General features: G+C 39.9%; 1 protein-coding gene across 5 annotated transcripts in view; it reads left to right on the forward strand.

Annotated features, from left to right (window-relative positions):
* The window catches only part of GALNTL6 (polypeptide N-acetylgalactosaminyltransferase like 6), a 1732831-nt gene that overhangs the window by 539744 nt on the left and 1170963 nt on the right, over positions 1-22124 (forward strand). For 3 of the 5 annotated variants that reach the window (XM_059926762.1, XM_059926765.1, XM_059926763.1), the window contains exon 1: positions 3243-4107. The exons of 1 other annotated variant lie outside the window; for it this stretch is intronic. In XM_059926762.1, coding sequence (XP_059782745.1) covers positions 3970-4107 — 138 coding nt within the window. In that variant the 5' untranslated portion in view covers positions 3243-3969. Of the gene's footprint in view, positions 1-2075; positions 2193-3242; positions 4108-22124 lie in introns of those variants that run through there. One more of the 5 variants, XM_059926766.1, reaches the window with a different exon arrangement.

Below are 22124 nucleotides of genomic sequence, written 5' to 3' on the forward strand. Positions count from 1 at the left end.
TTCAGGTAAAAACACAAACAGAGATTGTTGATGACCTTTCTTTGGTTTATGAAACAACAGACATTCACCAGGCTTATCATTTTCTGATGTAAAGCATTAAACTAATAAATGTGAAAAAAATTGTTAATATGGCAAAATCATGAGCAAATGTTTTTCTTTCAAGTTCACTTACTACTGACCGCCCCAAATGATCTTCAGTTGACAGTCAGTGTCAAGTGCCAGGCACATGGGGGCACCATCTCTGCCCAATGTTTTGACCTCATCAGCCCCCAGCCCCAGGCCACATCTCATAAAGCAGAACCACCTAGCTGAGCCTATTCAAACGCATGGAATCTTGAGAGGTAGTCAAATATTTATTTCTTTTAAGTCACCAAATTTTAGAGCAGGGCTTAACTAAAGCAATAGCCTCCTGCCTTTTTCAAGGTAGGGCTTAAACCTGGCTCAAGTGAAAGTTAATGCAAACAGCTGAGCTTAGGCACTTCATTACAGTTGCCTTCATGTTACATTTTCAACTAGACTGTAAGTTATTCAAGGTCCCAGTTATTGCTTTATTATTTTTTTCTCCATGTGTCCCCGTAGGTTTTAACACAGTGCTAGGCACATGGTACTCTGATAACCTGAGGTTGCCAGTTGAGTCATAACAGAATGGAGGAGCAAACGGGGTAAAAAGGGGGTCTCTGGATATAAGACAAATTTTAAAGATAGAAGGATTTTGATTAAATCAATATTAATAACCAATTTTAAAAGAATATGTCTGTGTTTTATATATATATATTTATATTTATATTGGTATTTAATCTGGATTAGCTGAACAAAGGAATTAGTGGTCACTTAGAGGGTTTTTTTTTGTTTGTGAAACCTAAAATATCAATTTTAGTTAGAAGCCTTGTCATCTGTTAGAAATTTACATATGGAATTGTGAAAGAGGTAATAACTAACTAAACAAATAAAATGGGGGGGTGGGGGAATGATTGTCTAGAGCTACACTGTAAAAGTAGGGGTGAACATAATAATTTTCTGCTTCCAGTCTCTGCCATGTGTTCTGCCTGTACTTCATGTGGGAAGTAACAGTTACACCCATTCACTGTAACTAACCATGTTCTGGGAGTGGGTACTGTTTGCAGGACTGTTCACTAGTGTAATAATAATGAAGCACAATTCAAGTCAGAATCCTGGATTTAGCAACCAGAATGATATGTCTGTTTGTTTGTGATCAGGACTTGTTTTTTTGTTTGTATGTTTGTTCTGTTTTGGTATAAAGAAACTGATATTATTTAAAATGTGAGGGATTTTGATTTTCTAAGTCCAAGGGCATTTTTGAGTTCTTTTACTTTTTAACTGTTAATAACTCTATCTACAAGACAGAAAATATCCAGTATACTTAAATAGTCCTCCAAAGTCTTTTCCTTCAGGACCCATCATCCCAGCAAACCTCTCCCTGCTATGTTGCTTCCCAGAATTCATAGTTCCATGCTTCAGAATTGCACTTGCTAAAAGAGAAAAAAGGAGGTTAGAAAATGCAGGGTATAAAAGGGAGTGTGTGTGTGTGTGTGTGTGTGTGTGTGTGTGTGTGTGTGGTGGTGGTGGTGGTGAAGAATTAAATCCCTTGCTCTCCAGATTCCAAAGTGGCACTTGTGTAAAATGAAAATGTAACTGGTCTTTAAGTAAATGACATATTCAGACATATTTATTAAATGTGTTTATATACTCTTTTGAAATGCAAGTAATTCACGGAAACAAATTTGCAGCACAAAGCTTTATTCATGCAGTCAGTCAATAGGTACTGTTCAGATACACTTTAAAATTATAATGTGAGGAGCTGAAAGCATAACTTTACACTCACATACATCTATGTCTTTATCAAGTGAGACAGGAGAGAGAAGTGGGAGGGAGAGGGCGGGGAGGAGATGCAAGAAAGGAGAGAGGGATGGAGAGGAGACGCAGGAAAGGAGAGAGGGAGAAAATACCGTTCTGGACCCACCTTCTCATCCCCCCCAAGCATGTGGGCATCACATCTAGTTGTAACAAAGAGATGAGCGTGGCGTTTCCTTTCGGTTCCGCACAGGCTGACAGAGCGCGCGCTGCGTGCGTGTCTGTCGTCTCCTCCAGGTCCCCCTTCCTCCCGGGGTAGGAGCCCGGGAGTCCCCCTGCTCCGTGCCCGGCCCGCAGGTCCCTTGGAGACGCGGCCACAGGTTCGTGCGTGTGCGGTCCGGGGTGGTGGTCCATCCCGATGCTGGGGAGAGGGAGGAGGCCCTCCTGCCCGAGACGGAGCTCGACCCCGACTCGGCCCGCGGACGGTGGCAGGGGTGTGCGAGCCCCGCGGCGACCAGGAGCGCGGCGTGCGGTGGCGCGGGCGGGGTGGCACCGCCGAGCTCCCCCGGCCCGGGCGCGTGCAGACCCAGGTAAGCCGCCCGGGCTCCACGGTGTCGCTCCGTAAGCCGCTGCCCGAGAGAGCCCGAGCCCCCGCCCGGCCTCGCGTCGCGGTCGCAGTCCTCCTCCTGGTCCAACGCGCACCTGGCCGGGCGGCCGGGGAGCCCCCGGGCGGGACCTCCGGGCTCGGTTCGCCTCCGGGCCCGCCGGCACCCCAGAGAAGCCGGCGGAAACGCCGCAAGCAGCCGGCACCCTGTCCCCCTGCGTCTCGGGCCTGGCGCCTTCGGGGTGAGGCGAGCGGGGACGCCGGCCTCCCCGCGGGTCCGAGGTCGCGCGAACGGCCCCGGCGGAGACAGGAGGTCGCGTAGGCGAGAGGCTGGAGTCCCGGTCCCGCGGCGGCGTCGCCGCCCTCCGCTGCCCGGCGTCACGGCGGGCTTATATAGGAGCTGGCAGCGGGGGAGCGCCCTCCCCACCCGGCCCGGGCTCCCGCACGTGGCCGGCACAGCCTCGTCCCCGCGCAGGCAGGCGACCAGGCTACGGCGGCGGGAGCAGCGCGCGCCCCTGGCTCCTCGCCCTCGGCGCGCGCGCCCCGCGGGCCCGCTCAGCTCGGGCGCCACCCTCCCTGCCCGGCGCGGGGAGCGTGCGAGCATCGCCCTCCAGGTGCGGCGATGCTCCTCGGGGCACGTTCCGGCGCCGGGAGAGGATGGTAACGGGAGCGCCGGGGCGTGAGAGCGTCGCCGAGGAGAGGGAGCGATTGATGGGCAGGGCGCGCACTTGGCGGAGGACAGCAGCCCGGGCGCCGGGCGAGCACAGACGGCGCGGCGCCGCCGCCTCCCGGCCGGACTCCACGGACCTCCGGAGCCTCCTGCCCCCGGGCCCCCGGGGCGCCGAGCCGCTGCCCGGGGACGAGGGTGGTCGGCACCGTGCGTGACCGCCCGGGAGTTCGTGGACCTCGCTCCAAACAGCACTTCTGCCCCGGACCCCACTTCCCCGCCCGCACCCCCAGGAGCCCGCCAGCGCGCTGGCCGCGGAGGGACTTGAACTTGAGTTCAGGTGGGTTATCCCAGGGGGAGCGCAGGAGGAGACGTCCAGGGAAGACGGAAAAGGTGATGTTCAGTGTCCAGAGCGGACCCTTTTCTTCCTGCCACTTGCTGGGGCTGAGCCGCTTCCCACGCAGATCTCCTGCTCACCCGCCCGTCCCCAGCCCAGCCCTCCAAACTCCCGTTTTCTTCAGTATCCGGCATGCTATTGACCTTTTCATAACTTATGATTAGTCTCTGAAACGATCATATTTACTCCGTTGCTCTTTTAATGGGAGGTCGATAGGCTGAATGATTTCCCCAGTCAAGTCATTTACTTCTGAGCCAATAGATGATGCCTTCGTCATAGTTTTCTGGGGGGAAAGTAACTCTGCGTTGCTTCTGCAGACGCCCAACTCCCTCTGAATCGTGCACCTTGGTGCTGAGCACACAGCAAAAGTTTTTAGCTTCTCCTCAGTTTCTGGTGCTTCTCAGGGGAGAGGAAAGGACTTTGGCTTTAAACACAAGAGGCGGTCAGGGAACCATCTCCTTTAACTTTTCTTCTCTGTGATCATTTGCAATGAAGAGAAAACAGAAGAGATTTCTGCAGATGACTTTGTTATTCATGGTGGCTGTAATTTTCCTGCCCAATATCGGTCTCTGGTCTCTCTACAAGGATAAGCACCTGGTGAAATCGACGGAACCCGGAGAGCAGCAGGTAAGTGCCGCGCTTACCTGGGAAAGATCCCAGGAGGCTGGTGAGGTTGCAGCCGCGGCCACAGCTAGCAGGTGTGCTGCAGCCTTGGGTTCACTCCCAGGTCTTTGCAGAGCTGATGTTACAGGACTCTAGACACTTTGGGGTTTAAGCAAGTAGCCGTTTTAAGGTCGCGATCAGTGACATGGGAGAAATGCCAAATAAACTAGAAAAGAAGGATGAGAGGCCAAGAGGAAGACATAACCTCTCACCGTTGATCTTTAGGTTGATTTTTGGCTTGAGGTGCATGAAAGGTAACTGCTTATTTGTGGGATGTGGGAGAGGGCTTGGTACAAGTTCAGTCTCGGGGAATTGTGTTTGCTTCTCACGGAGTTTGCGTGTCTATATTAAAGTGAATTAATTGGGCCAGTTAAATCGTGAAACTTGTGAAGGGGTTCTCAAAAACCAAGTTACAGTTTTCTATATTTTTGGTTGTAATTTTTGCTTAGCAACAGCTTTTTGCCCTGTGGAAACGTAAAGTCTCTTTCTCCTCCGCTGTTGCTAAGGTGCGGTGGGGAGGTCTTCAGGCAGTTACTAAGGAGGTCTTTCAGTTTCGCAGTCTGGCGGTAAGTTTGTTGCTAAACGCTTACCTTCATGTCCAAAACACCATGTAGTGGATACACACACACACACACACACACACACACACATTACTTAATATGCAGTCCTTTAGTGCGTGCATCGCTCATCATATCTTAACATGGATCAAAATAACTATCATTCTTAACGATAAAGCAAAATATCCTTCACAAAATGTTGATGAGATTCAATATTGTTGAATTCTTTATTTACTAATAAACTAGCTTCTGCGATTAAACTTTTAACAACAGAGTGAAGCCTTCCTCATGATATGGATGTAACACTTCTTCAGCTGGTCCTGTGCATCACCTCGGAATATTAATGTTCTTAATTTCAAGGGTCATCACCCATGTACACTATGTACCTTCCGCACACAGAAGGCGTTTAGGTAGCCCAGTTGTGGACAACAGGAATATTTATTTATGGCAATTAAATATTCGTTCTTACACTTAATAAAGTGGAATTTCTTTTTGCACAGTGAGTGGTTAGTTGTAAAATACATGGAAATAGTCTGCTTTTTCATTATGACAAGTAGTCCTTACCAGTCTCTAAACTTTAAAGATAACTAGTTGCTTATGGGCTTTGGTGGATTGGAATTCTGAGGGAAAGCACTGACATGCTTTCATTTCGTTGTTGACTTCTGTCATCCTTTCTAATAGGGGCATAACTTTGATTTGAAGTATATTCTGTCATTCCAATAAAAAAAAGAAGGTGGATACTTTGGATGTGAAACTTTTTTTCCCTATATGGATGATTTATTTCTCCAACCCTTAAGAGAAAGTGAGATTTTGTTAACATTAGTAGTTAATTATCAAAATTGCTATTATTAAGATTTCCATTCCAATATTGATAAAATGACAAAAACAAAATGATTTTTCCTTGAATTTTGCTAATTCAATTAACAGTTGCCATCTGAATTATTTGCTGGGATAGCTAACATAAAACACTAATTAATCTTATTAATGAGATATTTACAACTTCCCTACCAGCTCTATTGATTTTGACCCTTAGTGAGAAATCTGTTTGTTCAATGGCATAAAAAAAATAAAGTATGGCAAACCAACTCTCTGGCTTGTTATTATAATCTCTAAAACAGTTTTCTTGTTTCTGGTTCTTTTGTGGTGCAAATGATATTTAATATCAGGTGAAAAATTAGTAGGTGTGAAAGGAATGGAGCAGCAAGAGAAGGGGCTGTTTCTCAAAGTTTCATACCTTGTAGAGTAAATAACTGAGATTGACGGGGATCTTGTGGCATTCCAGCTTGAGAGTCCTAGGCAGCAGTTTTAAAACCAAGAATAAACAAAAGGCAGTATGTGCCGTAAAATGAATGTTAGTTGCATACTTCAGTATTTTTTAGCCTAAATAATGATTTTAAAACTAATACTTTCTTACAGATACAAAATAAAGTTGAAAAGGTAGAAATCACTTACTGAAAGATAGAATTCATTGTAAAACAGGAAAAGATAAGATTTCATTGGTTTTATTCCATTATTAAATCTAATTGGAAAGAAAATTAGGATATGTTGACATCATTATACAGGTATTGGATAGTAAGAGTTAAGTCATATATATATATCTGCATATATATGTGGGTGTGGGTGTATGTATATATATATATATATATATATATATATATATATATATGCACTTGACCAAGTAAAAAGTGACTTGCAATGAGGAATTAAGCATGCTTAATATTGTGATGTAGTATTTTGCTAATGTATCTACATTTCAAAGTTAGTAAGTCAGCTAAATACATAAGTTTTCAATTGAAGCATATAACTTGACTATTGGGTAATGTGTTATTTAAATTTAGTACTTTCTTTTAAAAAGACATTTTCATGGTTAATTGCTAACTGTCCTTCAAAAACCATCTTTTACTATATATTATCACCAAGTTGTAAAATGCTATGGGAAGGGATAACGTGCTTATCGTTGGCAGTGGTCAGCCCTGAAGCAGTCAAAACCAATCACGTGCCAGAAGAAGAGTCTGGTTTTGCAGCCATTCTGTGGGACAGGGCAGTCCTGGTTCTAAGTGTGGTCCCAGGAGTGGGAAACCTTCACTGTTTTAAACAGTTTAATGTACAGTGGCTTGCAGGAAAATACTTCATGGAAATTCAACATAATGGAATGGCTAATACTTTAAAAATCTTCTTCACTTGTATCTTATCAGAGCACATCACTAATAGTTTGTGTGTCTACTACTCAGTATAAACGGTTTTAGTATATTCTGAGATAAATTAAAGGGAGGTAAAAGAGAAAACACGGATAGACACTGTGTGTATTAATTGACATGATGTTTAGTATTTCAGACATATTTTCTCAGGTCTTCTATACTATTACAAGTTAATCATTTGTATTTATAGTACTTTCCCACTAAAAGTAATATGCGTAATAATTCCCATGATATTAAAATACTTTCCCCATCTATGATGCAGGAAAAATATGAAATAAAAACCCCTAAATTGTTCACCTAAAAGGCTTGTTTTTCCCCCCTCACACAACCAATGAGGAGCAAAAAAAATAGTTATAATAATGGAATAATTAAGAGGCTAATTTTATGGTTTGGACTCTGCACAATTGGAATCAAGTTGCAGAAATAAATATTAAGCTCTTAAGAATTTTAAGATTTCTATGAAAAATTTATAAAAATTATGATTTTTATAAAATATTTTAGAGTTCCTGTTTAGATGTTATTAAATTATCAATCATAATTGTCATGTTATTTTCAGTTGAGTTATATTTGTTGCTTTTTTGTTGTTATTGGGATGATTTAGGTATCTCCTTTATGTGTTTTAGAAATATATACATGTATTAAAAATAATCTATTGATAATGAATTTGACATTTAGCTGAAATGATTACTGTATAGTTATTGTATAGTAATTCCTAATTTCATTCTTTCGGATTTTGAATTGCTGTTCTTCTCTGGTTTCAGCTGCAATTGAATTGAAGTTACATATTTAGATCTTAATTAAGCTGTGCCTTAGGATGATAGAGCAAAGCAATATTTTAGAGCAAAACTACTGCATCCAGCATTATTATACCTCTCTTTGTAATCATTTATGCAAGTACAGGTAAATAAAAAGGACCCCAAAACACAATCTTTTCTTAAATACATTAAAGAGATTATTTTTTTAAAGCAGCTGTAAAGTAGTTTAGCAACTAAGTTGAGATGCAACTCAGTTCTCAATACGAGTGCAAGAATAATTCAAGAATATTCAGAATATGAAGAGGGTTTTGCAATTTTTGAAATAAAAACAAGGATCGAAATCCCAGAACTTTAAATCACATGTTTTCAGAATTGTTCAGAATGATTTTAGAAGCTTATGTTTGGCTTGGATTTTTTAACCGCATGAAATAAACCAAAAAACAACACTAGACACTCAAGTCACTTTTAAATTGTAGAACCTTCTTATTTCGTTGTACTTCAGAATTTCTATTTATAAAACAGGGCTAATCAAGCTTGCATGGTAAGTCCTGAGATCACATCTTGGCTGTGGGAAATATTGTGATGTAATATTTTGGTTTTAATCAGATCCACAAGTAAACTGTACTTGACAGATGTGGGGCTTAACCTCCATTATTTAAAACAAAACAAAACAAAACAAAACTTTCCTGAGACTTCTCAGCATCTTTGTCCAACTTTTCCAACATTAATCAACACCACACTTGTGAGGGGGGGGGATTCATCTTTTTGGCAAGAACTGTTTTCTGTGCATTTTAAACTTATCTCGTGATGTGAAGATGTCAGATATTTGGAGCTGAGTGTATGCAAACCTTGTCATGCTTTTCTTTGTCACCCTGACCATAAAGCTGCAAGAGTGTCTGTGTTTCTTCTCCAGCAAACATCTTAGATATTGGAAGAGCTAAAAGCAAGAAGAAAAAAAAAAAAAAGTAAGGTTTTCACTCCTCCTGCACTTAGGGTGGTGGTACATTGTCAACACACTAGGTGTGAAGTGATGCGTTGGTTTGAGCCATACTGTTCTTAATTAGCTAAGATATAGATTATAAATTAGGGTGCTGGAGGACCTTTTCTTGAATTTATGGAAAATCCATGCTGATGCACTCCAGGATTGCAACACACAGACCCCCATACCAAGTGCCTTAATTATTGGCTGTGACCTAGTGGGTCTGGACATGATTAGTTCACCACCTTGCCCCGTGGGAGACGGCATGGAACAGAATCTTATGTTCACAGTCTGTTAAAAAATGATATAGTTTTGGTTTTTTTTTCCTCTCTGTTCATTTCTGAACAAGCTGTGCTGAAACAATTAACCTCCTATACATTTTATTTTTCTATAAGAAACCAAATCAAGGGTGGAATATATAGGCAGAAGGGTGAGAAAGTTTTGTTGTTTTAGTGTGTAGAGAAGATAATTGAGTTTTGTGTGTGGAAGTTTTGTCAGGAGTCGCCATGACAACCTGTAAGGAAGTTTGCAATGGCATCTCTCCTTGGAACACTTTATGCAAATGAAAGCCAGCTAAGGTGCACCCAGGATAATCTGAAAGAGGGGAAAAGAGTTCAAATAACTCTTGGTGTAAGTGGCCTGTATCCTCAGGTCAGGAGGTGTTTGGTCCAGCAGCCTCTCATTCTCATTTGCTTGGCTTGCTTATGATGAGGCGATACTTGAGATTCTTAAAACCACCAGACGTGACCACGTTATTCTTCTCCTTCCTTCATTTTTACATATGTGTTTACAAAAGTGCTGTTATAGAGTCAAAGGTGCATATGTGCAAAGAAATAGGAGGTTCTGGAGACCATAACAAAGGTGAAGACAGACTCTCATAAATGAGGTACTTGCTCTCTTAGGACCTCTGTCCATCACCCCACAGAGCTAACTATTCCTGAATTAGCTCAAAATGTAGTGGTGATGCTTGAATAGACAACCAAAAAGAATAAATAAGACACATTCGTGCCGCTGAGAATATGTATTTAGACAGGCACAAAAATATCTATACTGGTTTTATTTAAAGTTGAAAAGAAGGGGCAGGGCATCCCGAAATGTCAAGAAATGAGGAACTCCACCATCCCCAACTAATATGTTAACGTCTGTTACTACCAAACTCCAACATGGTGGCCAGAAAGAGGGTGAAGCAATAAAGATATACCTAGGGTTTAAGGTAAATCACATCAATGTTTTCTTCTACTTTTCTGCTTCCAGTTTAGTGGGAAAAAATATGGGCCAGATTGGCAGTATTCTCCAATTAAATGTATTCATTTCACATACTTATTTAGCAACACACATATACCTGTACATGCATCCACACACGTGGTCTCACTTATGAAGAAAAAATAAATCCACCCAACTGTTTCACTTTCTACAATTTTTTTTTTGTACTTTGTAACTTCTTGCTTTTTCCATTGCTTTGACTCTGCAAAAAAACTGTTCATCAGCTGAGTTTGAAGCATCATTTAAATGTTATTAATTGAATTCTAGGAAAGTATGGAGAGAGAGAAGGACAAGTGCATGTGTCTCTAGAAGTGTGAAAATCACAATAAGGATTTAGCCTGTGAGAGTTGCACAGATTATAAATAGTGCAATTTATTGTTACCCAGTAATATTATCAAGGAAGTTGCGGCTGCCAGAGGCCGTGGTGGTGGTTACCATCTCTCTATTAGAGGGAATGGAATGGTGTGCCTCAGTGAGAGCAGAGCAGGTTCATTTCGAATTGACTTAAAGTTCTCAAACCCTCAATGGAATGTTACTTCAGTACTTGAAGTCTAGAAAGCCACAGTCAGGAGATTTTATTATCAGTCATTTTGATCTTTTTTATTATACAGTAAGTTCCCTGCATACGAACCTTCAAGTTTCAAACTTTCAAAGATACGAACGTGCACTTGCGTGTCCAGTCACGTGAGTTAGCTCACGTGTCTGGCGTACATTGTCACGTGCGCGCATCCTGTACAAGTGGTTGTGCTTGTGTGTACTTTACCGTACAGGACTGTATAGAGGGCAGTAGTACAGTATCTTTATTCCTTGCCTGTTCTCTCGATGCCAGCCCCAGTATGCCAGCTGTTGTACTGGACTACTGTTCTTTTCAAGGTACTGTACTGTAAGATTAAAAATATTTTATTTTTTGCTTGTTTTTTTAAGTATTATTTGTGTGAAAAGTATTATAAACCTATTACAGTACAGTACTGTGTAGCCGATTGTATTAGTTGGGTACCTAGGCTAACTTTGTTGTACCTACGAACAAACTGGACTTTACGAACGCACTCTCGGAGCGGAACTTGTTTGTATGTAGGGGACTTATTGTAATAAAAGGACCAAATTGTCAGGACTCCCACTCAGGTTTGAGTGAGTTGTTTTTTTTTTCTTTTTCCTGAAATGTGGTATGTCTCCCCAGCAAGAGAAGCCACTTGACCTTAATTTGAGGAGAAATAGCAGAATTTCCACATTGTCTCATTCTCTTTTAGTAATTAGGCTGGTTCCAGCACGTAGCACTTTGGGACATTTAGCGAGTCATGGGTCTTCCTCAGGTCAGTTTTCTCTAAGTCAGGTGCAGCTGATGATACCATTCTTGTGTTGTTATTTATGGTGAGGATTAAATGCTTAGTATCTTGAACAGCATATAATAAGGGTTAATGAATATAGATCATTGTTATACATAGTATAAGCGTTTATAAGCAATCATTGCCTTTAGCAAGGTAATTAGTGTTTGCTTAATAAATATTTACAGATGGTTTCTCTTTGCAAGGCAATGTCAAGCCAGCACAACAGAGCAATGAATGTGGTAAAGGACTTGCCATGTGATGTTAAATCTGGCAGAGAGGACTGTTGAAGAAACAAATAAATAGGGTCTAGAAAGTAAAAGGGCTTTTTTTTCCCCATAATTTTTTGGTCCAATATTTAAAGATAAGTTGTTAATTTTATTTTACATATAATCATTTATTGCAAAAAACCTGACTGATATTTTTGGTATATTGTATTGAACATTTTTCTAAAATTGAGACTTTTAATAAAAGAGGAAAAACACAGTGATATTTCTTTGTAGTGACCACCCTGACTTGCTATAACAAATAAAGTCCATGGCTCACATATAGGCATTTTTTCCCAACATTAATGACAAGTCAGAGTGTGAGAACTTAAACTTTTGTTGTTTAAGTCTTGGTTATCAGAGGCATTGAATAATTCTGAAGACAAAAATTAAAAAGCTGAGTGGAAACTATTGTTAACTACTTCAGTAACGAGGAAGCTCTTTCTAGGGTAACTTTCCTTCAGTAGAGTTAGGGGGATACAGAAAAAGCACATGGCGTTGTACCCATTCTTAATTTCCTCACTAGTGAATTGGAGAGATACAATTGATATTCATGAAACAAAGAAACAAGCAGTACACAGTAGCATTTTCTGTGTGTGTGCTGGGCTTTTAGAAAAGGAAGAGAATGATCTGAACTCTTCCTGCAGGCCTTCATTCCTACAGGGTTGAGCCCTGTCTTGTTATGAAAATTAGACTTGATTGGGTTGGGATTAGGCTGAGGGAAAGTCAGATACTTCAAGTTCGTATGCTGGTGTCACCACTTTCCAAAATATATCCTCTTGGGCAAGACATTTTTCATCTTTGAACTGCAGTTCCTCATATGTCGACACAGATAGAACCTCCTAAATGGTGGCAGAGGGAACAAATTGGATTAATATATGCAAATTGGTACATAGTAAATACTCAATTGAGGGAAGCTTAGCAAATAGTATTACTACCGTTTTTTCAGTTTTTAGAATATCCATTGAAGGTAGTAAATAAACTTAATATTGTGTACATCTAATAAAGATATAATAAAACTTATAAAGTATACCACTATCGATCTGCCTATTACTGATAAAATAGATATTTATTTGGTATGTGCAGAATACTGTGTAACCCCTGAGGCAAATAAGTGATGAAGAGAGAAATCTGTTTTCAGTGAGCTTACGATTTATTAGTTAAGAAAAGGCATGTACGACACCTATGATATAGGAATGGATTAAATTATTTTTTAAGAAATAGATATTCTAATTCTTTAGAGTTTAGAAGAGGTAGAGAAAACATGTTCTTGTGTGATATTTATGTCGGGCCCTAAGTGTTTTCTGTACTGATTTAATCCTCCAGTGATTCATTGAGACAGGTGCTTCTATAGAACCCCAATTCACGGTTAGGTAAGGTGCAAAGACAAAATTTGAGTCCATGCCCTCTGGGTCCATAAAAAGAGAAAATAATGAGCTGTGTTAACAGCTACATAGTTTATGGCAAGGGAGGACTCTGAAAAGGTCATTGGGTTTGGTAGTTACTTGTACTCTCGGGATGGTAGTTACACAGAGTTGTAGAGGACTAAACAAAATCATAAAAGATTAAATGGAAAGACTAATAGATAAGAGTTATTGGTGGGATCGGCGTTGACATTAAAGGGCTGAATGTGGGGTCCTGGTTGACAGGAGACAGTGGAAGCAAGAAGAAGGCTAGTGCAGAGAGAGGGTGAGGAACTGGCCGCTGAGGAGGACGAAGGTGGTGCAAACAAGCAGGAGAGATGCAGAAAAGCTTGTCATGAGCGAAACGGTAAATTCAGAGCCTGTGCTTTTAATAGTTTGAGAGCCTCTTGGCAGGGAGGTCTGAGAATTTCCCTATGCAGTTGTCTTACTAATTTGTAGAGGTAATTAAACATTTGTGAAATGTTCCGTAAAATGGGAAACTATATCTTATCTATCTATATATATATATAATTTAAATTATATATGTATATTCCTGTAATAACAACTGAAGACTGTAACATTGAATGAGGATGCCAAAAATCCATGCAGCCACCTGACAATCAGACAACAATGTACTTGTCAAAATAAATGCAGATAATGACCAGATACACAGAATAAAGGAAAAAAGCAAGGCATTAAGTTTATAATAGGGTGGATGGTGAGATGGGGTGGAGGTATTTATTATAAGGATAAGGAGATAATAGTCTTCAGTTGCCGAGAATTTCAAAATAGTTTAGGAATAAGAAAAGTAATAAAATGATTATGATAAAAGCAGTAAGAATAAAATAGTAAAAGATACTATATTAATAATAAAGTTATGTAACACTGAGTTCTTACCATGTATAAGATACCATGTTAAGCTGTTCTTAACTAGTCACAGCAAACATGAAATATGTAAAATTACTATCCTATATTGTAAATGCAAAGTGATTTCTTAAAAATTTGTCAAGATCATACAGTGTTTATTCTACCAATACAAAATATTGGACTATGTATAATTTCCCATATAATGCAACTACATTAGAAATATCCTAGACCATAGCAGCACAAGAAATTATATATGAACTCAACTGTGAAAGGAGACATGCACAGTACTTAAGGGCACGGACGTTAGAGCCAGGCTGCCTAATTTTACTTCCAGTTCTATTACTTGCTACCTGTTTGACCTTGAGCAAGTTATTTCTCTTCTCTGAGTCTTAGAGTTCCTGTTTCTAAAATCGGTATAAAAACATTTCTCACTTGATTGAGTTGATGTGAGGGTTAAATAAGTTAATGTGCATAAAATGCTTGGAAAACTGGATTGCACATAGCAAGCTATTTTTATTTAATTTATTTTTTTTAATTGAAGTTGATGTACAATATTATGTACATTACAGCTGTACAATATAGTGATTCACAATTTTTAAAGTTTATACTCCACTTGTAGTCGTTATAAACTATTGGTTACATTCCCCATATTGTACAATATATCCTTGTAACTTATTTTATACATGATAGTTTGTACCTTGTACTCCCCTACCCCTGTATTGCCCCTCCCGCCTTCCCTGTCCCCACTGGTAACCACTAGTTTGTTTTCTATATCTGTGAGTCTGCTTCTTTTTTGTTATAATCACTAGTTTGTTGTATTTTTTTAGATTCCACATATAAGTGATATCATACAGTATTGGTCTTTCTCTGTCTGACTTATTTCACTTAGCATAATGTCCTCCAGTTCCATCCATGTTGCTGCAAATGGCATTATTTCATTTTTTTATGGCTGAGTAATATTCCATTGTGTATATGTACCACATCTTCTTTATCCACTCATCTGTCAATGGACACTTAAGTTGCTTCCATATCTTGGCTATTGTAAATAATGCTGCTATGAACCTTGGGGTGCATTTCTCATTTTGAAATAGCAAGCTATTTTAAAGAGTTAGCTATTACCTGTTAGAATCGAAAGAAATGAGGTTGGATAAAAAGGAAAAGTATTTCCCTACACCATCTCTTTCATAGACCCATCATGAGGTTATAAATATTTTTGCATTTAAAAAAAAATATCTGAAGCACCTTTAACTTCTTTCTCTTTCACTTTTTTACTCTCAGTAGCCCATACAGAAATAATACAGCTCTTACTTTGAAAGTTTTCCTAACTTGAACCAAGATCTCATACAGCCCTACATGTCAGGAGCAAACTAGGTTTCAACAGGGAACTTAGTTCTTCCTACCATATCCATTGACACCAGTGCTCTTGTGATGACCTTGCCCCCAGGTTTTCTGTGCCTTTGTCTCCACATGGTGTTGATTTCTCAGTAAGTACTCTGCCCTCAAGGGATAAAACATATTTTATAAAATGTATCATTAAATCAGCCTAAGCTTCCAAAGAGGATTATCTAAAAAGGTCTTCGAGGTTGAATATTTTATTATTTTACGTAACTGGAATTTAAAGGTTATTTTCTGGTTGCTTCCAACAGTAATGTAGAATTGGAAAAACCAAGAGTGAGGCTGCTGCAGACTAGAGCAGAATAGTCACTTGCGGAATAAAGTGTCCCCTTAATCCCTCTTCCAGGGCTTCAAGGAAGGAACTTCCCGGAAACACAGGAATTGACAGCTGGATAAAACTGGGAGGTGAGGGGAAATAAAAATGCTCTAATTCCACAGTGGAGGGAATTTTATCATTTTTTAGTTTAGTTTAACAGAGGGTGTCAGATTAACAACTATGTAACAGGACTGTGTCTCCCCTTCACTTCCTTAGAAACTTTCAACTTTTCTTCCACGAGCTGAAGGAAATTACATGCTCTGCAAGATCCTCAGCATTTCTAGGTGAAGATCTTGAGTTCTAATATATGAAATATGGATGGAAAGATAAACACCGGGGACGCCAAGGGGATCTTATTCAAGAAAGGGTAGAAATACAAGCCAATCTCTCACCTTACGTCCCTCCCCTCCTTTTTCCTGCTCAGAGCCTTCTCACCTCCCCTTTTCCCTTTGAAGTTTTCCTTAAAGAAGAATTTCATGCAGGGATTGATTTGATCAATTCTCAGCCCTATGAATGGATGGAAGCCTTGAAACACTTTAAAAAACAAAAACAAAAAAAAACTTGAGTCTTTTGCATCATAAAAAAAGATTCTGTTGAGCCTAATTGCATTTCCAAGTTTTGAAATATGTGAGATGTGAGAAACATTTTTTTTTCGCTCAAGGCTTCTGCTGTTTGTTCTTTGTTGCTATTGTTTTGTTTGTAATACTGGCAGCTGCCACCTTCTTCCAAACTATGTAATCAGAAAGTAAATATTGCTTAGTTGTGTCACCCCAAGGGAAATGATCTTTTGTCAGTTAAAAGTACAAACTGACACAATGAAACCAAAACTACCAGGAAAGAATCACTCTCTGCCTTCCTGTTTAGCTCTCTTCCCTGTTTTCCAAAGCTGCTTTTTCCCCCCACCCTCTTCTCTCCTAGATCCCCCAGGCCTCCACCTCTCTTACGTTCAGCAGGCAGCCTGGCCTCCTTCTTCACTGAAAGCATAGAATGTTCATATTGAGAGAAATAAGACTTCATGCCGTAAAATCAGAAGAAGTACCTGCATTATCTCCCAGTTGTCTACATGCCTCCTGTCACCATCATGCAACATGTCCCAGCTTTAGGATAAATGTGGAACTTCTATCCAGATTATGGATCACACCTTTTTTCTAGCAATTTCACATATTGACTTTTTTCTTTCTTCTTCTCATTCATTTGTTTTCAGCCTTTTCCTCTTTGATCCATCCTTCACATCTGTACTGCTCAGGTTTCTAAAATAAAGCAAAGGAAATATCCCTCAGGGCCACACAACCCTAGAGCTACTGCCCTATCTTTCTCCTTCTCTTTTATGTATTTATGTATTTATTTTTGGCTGCGTTGGGTCTTCCTTGCTGCACACGGGCTTTCTCTAGTTGCAGTGAGCAGGGGCTACTCTTCGTGGTGCGCGGGCTTCTCATTGCGGTGGCTTCTCTTGTTGCGGATCACGGGCTCTAGGCACGTGGGTTTCAGTAGTTGCAGCACGCAGGCTTCAGTAGTTGTGACATGCGGCCTCAGTATTTGTGGCTCACGGGCTCTAGAGCACAGGCTCAGTAGTTGTGGCGCACGGGCTTAGTTGCTCCGCAGCATGTGGGATCTTCCCGGACCAGGGCTCGAACCCGTGTCCCCTGCATTGGCAGGAGGATTCTTAACCACTGCGCCACCAGGGAAGCCCTCTCCTTCTCTTAATAATCAAACTCGATGCCTCTGATTTCTGACTTTCTCCTGCTTCTACACACCTCAGGCTGGGTCCAGCTCCTCTATCGTACACTAACTGCCTTCACCAGTGTCACCAGAAGCCTCTCGGGAGTTAATTCCAAAAGTACTTCTCACCAGTCCTATTACTTGAGAGAATTTATCTAAACACTCTGTCTTCCTTGAAACAATCATCTTCATCTGAGGGGAAGAGGTGGTGGGTTGGGAGACTTGAGCAGAGAATAGGTTGGGAAAAGCAACGTCGGAAAACGAAATAGAAGGCTGAACAGAAAAACACAGAGTGATTCTTCACGAGTAATGTCGCTTCACCGTGCAAATGCCTGTTTCAGCTCTCTCCCCGCTGCCCATCCCAACCATCACCCGTACACAAACACATCCACCAGAGCCCTTAACAGACTCCTGCTTCTGTCCTTTTCCTGAAAATATTCTATTCCTCAGGGTCTCTCTCTACAATTACTTCTTGTTTGGGACTTGCCCTGGGAGGGAGGGCAGCTTGCTCAGACCCTCGTCATCCCCGTTATCCTGTTTGAGGTGATAGCACCTACATCATGACGTATAATCCAAATTTCCCTTTGAGCATATTGTCCACACATCAATCTGAAATCTAGAAACAGGTATTTTAAACTTTCAGTGTCTGAAACGAAATTCCTCTTTCCTTCCACTCCCTACACCCGTTCTCCTCCTGTGTCTCTTGTCTAAATGAAGTTCACCAGCATCCATCTGGGTACTCGTTATAATTGGGACCTTCATTATCCCGACTCTCAAATTCAGTTAATTGCTAAGCACTAGCAATTCTTCGGAAAATATCTCTCTGGAATTCATCCGAATCTCTCTATCCTCATTGTCTCCACCGTGGTTGGGCATAAACACTTCACTGGATTTCTGTAGGGGACCCTTCACTTTGTCCCCCACCTCCAGCCTGGGCGTCTCCCTGATCCACCCTGAGGGCAGCCAGCGCGGTGGGTCCAGAAGGCTTAACCCAACGGGCCACTGTGATCCGTAAATCTAGTCATTGATGCCTTTAAAATTCAAATTCTTCAATACGCCTTTACCATATTCAATTCTTAAGGAACCGGACTGCTCACTGCCAATTCCCTAAACTCCAACCACTTGGAACTTTTTTACGTTTCTGAGAATACCATGGGTTTTTTTCCTCTAGGAATTTGCATATATTTCATCTTCAGCCTTGCTTGGGTAATTTCTACTTTTCTTCACGCTCTCCCTAGGAAACATTTTCTCATCTCCCATCTTGGGTTAAGTAGCTTTCCCAAGTGTTTCCTAAGAAAAAATATCTTTTTTCCATCTTTTTGATGGAACGTAGTTGGTATATTAACTACCTCTTTAGGTAGTTTATTTGTCATTAATCAGTAAGTGTTTAAACTTAGTAGTAGGTCAAATGGTGCCCCCCTAGAGATATGTCCATATACTAATCCATCAAACCTGTGAACGTTACCTTAGTTGGAAAAAGGGTCTTTGCAGATGTAATTAATTTAAGGATCTTTAGATGTGAACATCATTCTGGATGATCCTGCTGGGCCCTAAACCCAGTGACAAGTGTCCTTATAAGAGACACACAGGGGAGATTTGATGGACGGAAGGGAACACAGAAGAGGGAGATGCAGGGAGAAGGAGACAGGGATTGGAGGGATGGGGCCATGAGCCATGGAAGCTGAGGAACACCGGCAGCCCTAGAAGCTGAAAGAGGCGAGGGAAGATCCTCTCCTAGAGCCCCCAGACCTGGTGCAGCCCTGCCCACACCTTCTTTTGGGTTTCTGGCCTCCAAAACTGTGAGAGAGTATATTTCTCTTGTTTTAAGCCACTTACTATGTGGTAATTTGTACCACAATCCCAGGAATCTAGTACCGTGAGGGGTTGCTTTTCATGTTCCACTGTTTAATTCCAGAGCCTAGCATTCATTACCTGCCCACAAATTAGGCCAGCAACAAATATTTCTTGAAAAAATGAAGAGTGATAGACATGAGTTGTTGTCTGTGTACTGAACTTATTTGAGCTCAGCTATAGATGTACAAAAAAATTACAGTATGCACAACTCAATATGTATGTCTAAATATCATGTTAGGTTTATGAATATAAGGAAGTAAGCTATGTCATACTCATGAATTAAGGTTCCATTTACATGTTTTTGTTCTGTCAATCTCACCCTGACTAAATATGCTATTATGTCAACACTTGACTGATTCTGATACTGAAAATCACAATGAGATTTCATCATATAGCTATCTGAGTATAGGACACATGTATGACACCAATAACTTTAGTGAAAAGAAGATAGTCACCTTTAGACAAGGCAATGAGAAGATAAAGAACAAAATATAATAACTGAATCTACTTTTTCCCTAATTATGTAAACACCAGTAGTATAACTCTTACATTAATAACTACTGTGGCAATTTAAGAAAGGCTTATTTTTAAAACTTTACTAATTAATACAAAAGCCTGTAGTTGAGTTCATTAATACAACCTTCAAGAGAGTACAAAGCAGCACACTGCATTAAAAGAAGTCATTTTGGAAGTACAGATTGATGTACTTCAAGGGGGTTATTTTAATTTCAGTGTTTCAGACCTCAAGATGTCTGTTAGTTTGATTCTCAAGTGCAGGTTCGTTTGATCAGCTCCCCTACTTTTGAAAAAAGTCTACCTCGATTTACCTGTGTTTATTTAAATTAGCAGTTGTGTGTCAGGGATGTCGAAGCCAGGAGAGAAAGGGCGAACATTCAAGGGTAAAACTTATGAAAGAGATTAGGAAAACATTATAAGAACTAGAGAAGATATGACAAGCTTTATTTGGTAGAAGCAGATTTAATACAGTGTCTTGGGGAAAAATCTCTTACTGTTCTGATAATTAAGTAGCATTGTGTTTGATGAGATGGTCCCACAGCGTTTTTCACAATGCTAAATCACTACAAGCGTGTTCGTTATAGCTCCTCTTGTTTGTACTAGTATTATGGTCGGCTTTGATTTTTGAACTTTTTATTCTGACATTTCTATCTACAAGTCACCTCACTTTGACCTGCTTTCATTTCAGTTGCTTTTGTGTTCATCTCAATAGTGTATGAAAATGATTTTCAACACAAGGAGGTTTATTGACTGCATTCAGTTTTAAAAAGATGTGCAGAAATATATTAGAAAGAGTTGTTTAAATCAGGTCTTTTCTCTTAATGTTATCAATTCAATGACATTTGTAAGTCAAAATGTCATTGAAAATGTTCTTATAATTGGAGAAAAATAATACGTGCTCTCACACATTGACTTGTGTCATAATATTTAGATGCTAAAACAGAACTTTCTAGGTGCTGTCACCTAACAAAAACATGTCCGTGGGTATTGCGTTAATTATGAGAAAATATGTGCATACATTTTTAAGCACTTTGTCAGAACTGAACACCAAAGATTTTTTTCCTATTTATAACTCTTCATGTAATTTTACATGGTTTCTCTGAGTTTCTCCAATTATATACTTTCGTTTATTTGAGATACATTCTGTCTTTGTCAGTGATCTAATGGAAATATACTTACTCTGGTTGATTCATCAGTATCTTTCATGTAGATATATACAAATACTAACTTTTGTGATTATTTTCACATGAAAAAGTTTCCATTTTCGTTTTACTGATGCAATATATAAATTCTGATGAAAATTTCTTTAAAGAATACATTAAAATATTTTAATCTCAGTACAGCAATCAAATATTTGCTTCGGATATTTGTTTTAAAATATATACACTACCAAACGTAAAATAGATTACTAGTGGGAAGCAGCCGCATAGCACAGGGAGATCAGCTGGGTGCTTTGTGACCACCTAGAGGGGTGGGATAGGGACGGTGGGAGGGAGGGAGACGCAAGAGGGAAGAGATATGGGGATATATGTATATGTATAACTGATTCACTTTGTTATCAAGCAGAAACTAACACACCATTGTAAAGCAATTATACTCCAATAAAGATGTTAAAAAAAAAAATTGGAAGCTTGTGTTTGTCAGCATTTTCTCATTCGTTTTATTATTTTTTGCAAACTAGTCTTGAAGATGGGAAGGATACTCTCTATTAACATATAGATCTTATAAATCAATTTATTTCATTTCTTATTGGTTTGTGTCTCCGTTTAATTTTTTTACCCATGACTAGTTTTAGATAGTGTTTTCCTTCCCGCATGTATGGCACTGAATATTTATGCATATACGTATATATATGTATTTTCATATATGTCATAGGCATGTATGAATTTTGTCCATTGTCAGCATTGATAGATATGTGAGTACACTGCAAGAAAGTATTGAATAATACTTTTGTTTCTTGTTTTAGCAAACGTCATTTTGTTCTCTGGTTTATTGGGTTTGCGTATGAATTACTTTGCTGTACACCTGAAACTAATACAACATTGTAAATCAACTATACTCCAATATAAAATAAAAATTAAATTAAAAATAAATAAATAAATAGAGCTATGACTAACAAAAATATCACTTAGGAATAATGAATAAGAATGATTTTTTTTTCTTTTTTACAATGGGCCCAGGTGAAAGAGTTGCAAAGTTAAAGCATAAAGGGTAAGTGGGTTTTTCTGCTAGCTGGTGGTGAATATTTGCAGCTAATATGTATATATTTCCAGACAAACATAAACATGCAGTCCTACCATCAACAAAGCCAAATGCTTAAGGTCACTTATCCTCATTTCAATACAAATACCCAAAATTACACACCTGGAGACTACTTTTCAGTTTGTAAGGTTTCCCTTAAATGCTCACCTTAATCAATATAAAATAGTGTGAGATGTTCCAAATCTGATTTTGGTGATTGTCGCCTATGGCCTGTTCCACATGACCTAGTTAGTGGCATGCTAAGTGGGGTTAGCAGTAGGTAAGTGCTCAAAAATCATCTATGAAATCTAGGGGAAGATAGTAGAAATA

Source organism: Balaenoptera ricei, chromosome 6 (genome assembly GCF_028023285.1).
Source record: "Balaenoptera ricei isolate mBalRic1 chromosome 6, mBalRic1.hap2, whole genome shotgun sequence".
NCBI classification, from domain to species: Eukaryota; Metazoa; Chordata; class Mammalia; order Artiodactyla; family Balaenopteridae; genus Balaenoptera; species Balaenoptera ricei.